Source organism: Vespa velutina, chromosome 20, assembly GCF_912470025.1.
Source record: "Vespa velutina chromosome 20, iVesVel2.1, whole genome shotgun sequence".
In the NCBI taxonomy this organism is placed as follows: Eukaryota; Metazoa; Arthropoda; class Insecta; order Hymenoptera; family Vespidae; genus Vespa; species Vespa velutina.
Genome location: NC_062207.1, coordinates 2,967,428 through 2,974,927, shown reverse-complemented (window position 1 = coordinate 2,974,927; position 7,500 = coordinate 2,967,428). Strand labels below are relative to the sequence as shown.

Below are 7,500 nucleotides of genomic sequence, written 5' to 3'. Positions count from 1 at the left end.
TCCTCTTTTGAACACGACCTAGACTCTCTCCATTGCATCGTCGCATTCGGCGGCGTCTCGATATTATTTAAATGATGAAACGTTATTTTCATACTCAATCGGAAAAAATATACGCGTACCAAAAGTTGCACGTTTATTGTTTGGAAAAAATAAACAAATAAAAATAAGAAAAAAAAAAAAAAAAAATAGAAATAAAAATAAAAAATGAGAAGATATCACGAAACTAAGAGGAGAACATATAAAATTGAAATCTTCGAAACGAACGGTAGAGGGTAAGGGGGAAGAGGGTGGGTGGAGGAGATAGGAAAGAGGAATAAGGGATAACAAAAAGCTAATGTTGGAACAATCGAAAAGATATTACAAACGTTGGTCGAAGCGAATACGCATACGAGGAATTTGTGGTATTAAAGAACGGAAAATTAGGATGGTAAAAAAAGAAAAAAAAAAAAAAAAAAAAGAAATAGGAACGATGACGACGGATAAGAGAGAGCGTGTTTCGGTCGTTTAAATTCAGAAGAGAGAGAAAGAGAGAGAGGGATGTTCGTCGACGTTGATATATCCCTCTGGTTCTCTTTCTCTCTCTCTCTCTCTCACTTTCACTCTCTTTCTCTCTCTCACTCACTCATTCACTCTCTCTCTCACTCACTCTCTCTTTTCTACATGGGCTGCGTTTCTTTTTCTTTGTCCCTCTCGCCACGTACTTTTCTCTCCCTTTCTCTCTCTCGCCACCTCCGTCGTCCTGGATCGATTCATAATAAACTCCGTCCCCGAAACAATAGCCCGGGCCTGGGCAAATACTGCGAATATCGTCCACAAATTTGCGTGCAAGAGATTTGCTTATCCCAGTGTAGAGAGACGGTTCGTAGTGAGGACAGACGAAGGGAGGATGGCTCCAAAAAGTGGGAGGGACCGTGGAAGCGAATTCCGGTAACGTTTGGCAAAAGGTCGATGATGATGATGGGGTGGTGGTGGTGGTGGTGGTAGTTGATGGGGGAGCGGGGAGGGGTTTTAGGGCAGATGTCGGAGATGTACTTGGAATAGGGCAGAGAGATAATATGTGTTCCGTTACGTTAGTAGTACCTTCCGTGAGTGTACGTTAATATACATACGTACCGATGTGAGAGTGACTCGAAAAAAGTGCAGCCTAAGCAACGAAGGATTCGAGGGAGAATAAAGTTGAGAGAGAGAGAGAGAGAGAGAGAGAGAGAGAGAGAGAGAGAGAGAGAGAGAGAGAAAGAAAAAGAGACAAACAGATAGAGAAAAAAGAAAAAATAAATGTTAGAGAGGGTATGATAAATCGCTGGAGTCAAAAAAGATGGTTGAAATATAAATAAGAATTAAAGACAGGAAGAGAGAGTTGGAGAATAGTGCGAACACATTGGCAAGCAAGGGTTATTTTGTTGTTGTTGCAGTCATCGTCGTCGTCGTCGTCTTCGTTGTTGTTGTCATCGTCGTCGTCGTTGATTTTTTTGTTCAATTTATTTCTCTTTTTTCTATTTTACCTTTTTTTTTCTTTTTTTTTTCTTTTTTTCTTCTTTTTTTCTTCTTTTTTTTATTCGTTTCCGTAAGCTCCTTCGGTCATCCCCCTATTTTTTTATTTTTCATTTTTTATTTTATTCTTTCATTATTATTACACATCCGCGTTCTTGCATCCGCTTAAAATGACTCGTGCCCTATTTGTTATTTATTATTTCTTAACTAACCGATATCGAGCCCATCGACGGAGCCTCGAGGAGAGAGAGTCGGCGACCGAAGATCAGAGCAGTAGCATAAGAATCAAAAGCGATATTATATGCGGTTGATGCTAATATGATACTAATAAGAAATCCTCTTTATTTTAATTTTTCATTACGGTACCTTGAAATTTTCTCATCGATGCGTCTAATCTTAACTTATATATATATATACATATGTATGTATGTATGTATATCTATATACATAGATTTCTAATTGCTTAACGTTCTCGTTACTTTGGTATCGTGCAATGAAGTTAGTACAATACTACTACTAATTGCCTAAGTCACAATTCATCATTATTTTCGCAGCTCCTCTGTCAGAGTGATTGTATTCCGAAAGGAGGACAAAAAAGCAGTGGGGGTGGGGGGTGGAATAGTGAAACAAAAAATGAAAAAAATAGAGGGGGAAAAAAAAAAGAAAAGAAGAAAGGCGATAATGATAAATCCGATCGCGTAAAGATTTGTCGAATGAAGCTCTCATTCGCGATTTGTTTATTCGTTAACGCATAAACACGTGGAAGAAAATCATTAATACGGAGTTTTTGTTGTGCGCGAAATTTCGATCGAATTTACTTGATCGAGTATTTCTATATCACGTATATATATATATATATTTATATGTATATATATATATATATAGAAAAAGAAAAAAAAAATTTAATCGATAATAATGAGAATGAGAGAACGTTATAATAAACTTACCGAGTGTGTCGGGTGTGTTCGGTGGTTTTAGACTTTCAGCTTGTTGGAGAGCTTTCGAACGTTCCATTAAAAGGTGTTCGAGACTCTTGCCAGGTTCGCCAGTTGGAATCTGAGAGAGATCGACCGACCTTAACACGCTGATCTCGCGCTTCAGGTCATCGTAATCTCTCTGCCGTTCCAATTTACTCTCCAATCTACTGATGTGCTGTCTTCGTGCCTCGAGTTCTTCCTCGAGACGCGCCGTCGCTTGCGCGCTCGTCTCTTGAAGACGTTGTAAATTCTGTTGTAACCTGGAGACCTCTTCCAACAGTTGACTGATCTGAAAGGAAAAAGAGAGAAAAAAAAAAGGAAGGAAATTAAAGGAACATTTACGAGTTTTACATCGTTTAAAGAATCTATAAAACGAATGATAAATATTTTCTGAAGGATTTTCAACGTAGAATTGAAATGTTTACGGGATACGATTAAAGATGATTTTCATCGGGTTCTCGTTTCTTGCACGTTATTATTAAACCCTCATCGAGAGATAGGTGGTACACCGGTAACCATACCTTTACTCCAATTCAACCCTAACTCATAGTCGACTCGGTAGTTATTAAACATGAACGAGGGAATAATCGCATTATCGACGACGCAAATATGGAATCACATTTGCGACGTACTCCTTTCAACTCGAACCACCGGCCCAGGCATTGCTTATCCATAGGCGATATCCCCAAAGGAGCTTAGCAAAAGCTCTTTATTAATTTTATTGAGAATATATATGTATACATATACATATATATATATATATATATTATATACATATATACGAAATCGATAGATAGAATATAACAAACGATTCTACATATAATCAAGGTTGAATTATATTCGATATAATAAAAGAAAAGAAATAAGTTCTTCATAGATAAGTAGTCATCATTGTATCAACGTAGAAATGATCGTTCAACGAGTCGTTAACAATACAGGGAGTAGCTATCATCGCCTGATAAATAAGATCTACTACACCCTCGCAATTTTCATTTCCCCCGCAATATACTATTTTCTCTCTCTCTCTCTCTCTCTCTCTCTCTCTCTCTCTTGATTTTACACACTTTCGATGGTACATAAGAGAGTAAGAGAGGTTTGTTATACGTCGAATGTATCCTATATTATTGTCTCACGTTCAATGATGCTGAAGCTCCTCGGCTCGAAGTGTCGTTGCATCATCATCATCATCATCATCATCATCATCGATGACGGAAGAATCGTCGAATGCGATGCACACGCGAGTCGATTATCGTTGCGTTGCCACGATCAATCGCGATGAATTGCGATGAATCGCGAGCACTCGAAAGCTATCCATGTGTTTAGTCGAGTTCATGCAAGCGAATGCGTATCCGGACGAGCGAGAGGAGGAAATGGATGGATGAGTGAATGAGAGAGAGAGAGAGAGAGAGAGAGAGTGAGAGAGAGAGAGGGAGAGGGAAAGAGAGATGGAAAAAGAGGGTTTGGAAAGAGGTTGGGAAAGGAGATAGAAAACGAGCCGGGTTGGAGGATGGGACGATTTTAAAGCCGAATGCGTTTGCACTGTAGCGCGTACGGTGCAACGGGCGATGTGAACGAGATCGTATCAATTGTTTTTCCTCGTCGAGGCATCGCCCTCTTTTTTTCCGTGCAACGGGGGTTAATTGAGGAGCGAGGGCTTCAATTTTACAAAATTCACACCTCCGATCGTATCTGCGTTTATTCGAGAGAGAGAGAGAGAGAGAGAGAGAGAGAGAGAAAGCAAGAGAGAAAGAGAGAGAGAGAGAGAGTTCTGCCCGTATCAAAGACTTTAGGAAGGAAGTACCAAAAGAGAAATAATACAAACCACACCGGAGCACCGATTGTGATCATTATTTATCGACGCATTCATTGAATTATATTATTTCAGAGACATTTCTAATCTCATTTAATTGATATAGTTAAATAAATATAGGCAAAATTTATCGAAAGACATTAAGTTGTACCCGTTAACGTATTACCTCTTCCCTATCCCAAACTCTGCGCCCTCATTCAAGACATTCTTCTATCAACTTTCTTAAACGACCAACCCCCACCACCCTTTCTTATCCTCTGACAATCCAACCGCGTTAGAAAAATCGAAGAACCTTGAGGTATGTACGTTGGTCAACCGGTACACATTTTTACCCCCTTGCTTGCTTTATATGTTGCCTCGTCGTACGACGGCTATCTGTCGATTCTACCTTCTTTTTTCACTTTCCCTCTTTGATCGATACCTGCCGCCGCCGCCAAGCTGAACTTAAGTTTTATCGGTATCGGGACTACACACCTGTCTCCTCTATCTATCTCACTCTGTTCTCTTCATTCGTCTCGTGCGTGTTCCACATTCATTTTACTATCTAGATTGTAAGACGATTGTAAGGCGAATTATTTTTTTTTTTTCTTTCTCTTTCTTTCTTTTTTGTCTTTTTTTTTTTTTTTATTTTTTCTCTTTTTCTTTTTCTTCTAATTAACGCAATCATCGAGATAAACAAAATGATAAACAAAAAGAAATTGAGATAAACTTAATACCAAGTATATTTCAAGTATGTTCGTCGTTTTCTTTTCTTTTTTCTCTCTTCCTCTTTCTCTTTCTCTCTCTCTCTCTCTCTCTCTCTTTTTTCTCTCATTATTAAAAGCAACAGCGTTGTTGTTGGTCAATCTCACTTGAAAGATGTGCCCGTTGAAAATAATACCATTATACTCCCCCGTAATAACGCCAAGAGCGTAGGTTGTTCGTTTTCCAAGAGAGTTTCTTCCCAATTATTGAATTCAAAATCGTAGTTGGACCAGGTTTCCGCAAACGTCATGTGGCATAATTAAATCCTACGTTATGGATAGCGGATCGTAAATTCGCACAAACACGGTGCTTGATAAATCAACTCGGCAAGCTCTGGATAACGGATAATGTACGTTGAGTAACGTTACGTCTAGTTAAGGCAAGGTTAAGAATTTACTGCTGCGACATATTGGAATCCGGAAATAAATGAAATGTGACGTGACGCAACGACAGTAATATAGATAGGAAGGTTACTGTCCCTAGGAACTCGTTGGCTCAGATATCGATAGTATTAATAACTACACTCGGTTCCCCGTACGCGGTAACCAACAAGAAGAGACCAGTCGTAGAAATGTACGACATAATAACATTCCTAAATGTATGTATACGATGTTAGGATCATTGATAGTGAACATACTTTATCGATGACATTATTCTTTTAACAGATAGAGAAAAGAAATAAAATAGTACGAAATGTCCTGTCCTAAACAGAAACGAACATTCTACGAGTATTAAGGGAACCCTTTAAAAAGGGATCGAGGTCGCAAATCGAGTCGGAGTAGAAGGCAAAGGTCCAAGAGGGAGAATGACGGATGTATGGGAGTAAAAGGAGAAGGGGTAAAGAAAGGGGTGACGTTTCCACCTTTTCTGCTTCGGGAACAATGTCATCGAGAAAAGGAGGAGCCTCTCGTTAGCGAGATCCTCGGGTAAAAAAGGGGAGGTGAAGTGGCCGTGTTGGTATAGGTATAAACCCACGGGTATATGGGGTAGTGACCATCGGCTTCCCTAGATGAGAGAGACAGAGAGAAAGAGAGAGAGAGAGAGAGAGAGAGAGAGAGAGAGAGAGAGAGGAAGGGAGAGAGAGAGTGAGAAAGTAAGAGGTGGAGGAAAAACAACTGGGGCTTGATCGATGGTCGCGAAGCATGGCGATGGAGGTGGCGGCGAGGACGCGAAGGTGAGTCGAATCGGAAGACACGATCGGTCGTATGCAAATTAAAGCAGGACGTCGACGACGGTGCTGGTAATGGTGATGGTGTATGCTTGTGATGGTTGTGCGCGAACTCGTAGGGGTAGGAAAGTCGAGGATAGAGAGAGAAAAAGAGAGAGCAAGAGAGAGAGAGAGAGAGAGAGAGAGAGAGAGAAAGAAAAAGAGGGAGATGGTGTCGTGTAAAGGACGAAGTAGCCACACGCGTCGGCATTGTTTCTTGACCATCGGTCCAACCGAGTCCTCCCATACCCTCCTCCGTTACCTTCGGCCCCTTTTCACCCCCCAACGAGCCCCTAATCCTCCGTGATTTTTGCTATTTGCATGATATAGGCGTTGGTGGGCCTTTGTTTGTCGAGCTATTGATCACATTTTCTCTCCCGCGGTATAATCAATCTTCACGCACACGTTACCAAGCTTTCTCGCACTTACGTCGACGACCAATACACATTCTCGTTGAGGATGATGCGCGCGGGGGCGAGGGCGCGCGCGCGCGCGCGCGCCCTCGCCCCCGCGATCACACACTTTGAAAACGTGTGCGTACAACGCACACGTGACGCGCGGACCATCGCGGCTCTCTCTTTCTCTCTCTTCTCTCTGACCCTTTCCAATAGACGTCCGCCACTGTGTGCCACGTTAGAAATATCCACCCCATTCCCCACCTCATCCTCTTCTCTTTCTCCTCTTCCTCCACCTCCTTCTCATCCACCTACTCCTCCTCCTCCTTCCTACCTTTCTACCCCTTTTCCTGTACGCCCGTGTGAATACGTTGTACGAAAGGCAAGATGGCCGTTTGCTTCGTATTAATTTCGTGGCTCGCCCACCAATGATGAGTCGGGACGAGAGGTCGTTATAACCGTCGAAACGCAGGGCTCTCTCTTCGGTTCCGTCGCTTTTCCGCGGCTTCCCTTTCCTTTACTACTCTCGACGTTTGTGCGCCCCTTCGACGTCGAAAACCTCACGGCATACGTATGGTGTACCAACCATGCACGCACGCACGCACGCACGCACGCACTGCGAAACTTTTGGATTTTCATCTCCAACCTGCGTACATACTCTTATTGTTCTTATTCGTCTAATGAGATTAACTTTTGTTTAGAACGAAGTCGTTTTTTCTTTTTCTTTTCTTTTTTTTTCATTTTTTTTTTTTCAAGTGCTTCCCAAAATGAAAATTCCATCAAATGTATAAAGCGAAAAGTAAATTTCTTCATTAATAGTTTATCGATATATATATATATATACACACACATATATGTATAGTTAAATGTATGGAT

General features: G+C 41.1%; 1 protein-coding gene across 6 annotated transcripts in view; it reads right to left on the bottom strand.

Moving 5' to 3' along the window:
- Positions 1–7,500, bottom strand: part of LOC124956119 (homeobox protein cut) — a 144,368-nt gene that overhangs the window by 13,745 nt on the left and 123,123 nt on the right. For 5 of the 6 annotated variants that reach the window (XM_047511523.1, XM_047511518.1, XM_047511522.1 and 2 more), the window contains exon 4: positions 2,439–2,757. In XM_047511523.1, coding sequence (XP_047367479.1) covers positions 2,439–2,757 — 319 coding nt within the window. Of the gene's footprint in view, positions 1,517–2,438; positions 2,758–7,500 lie in introns of those variants that run through there. The other variant, XM_047511524.1, reaches the window with a different exon arrangement.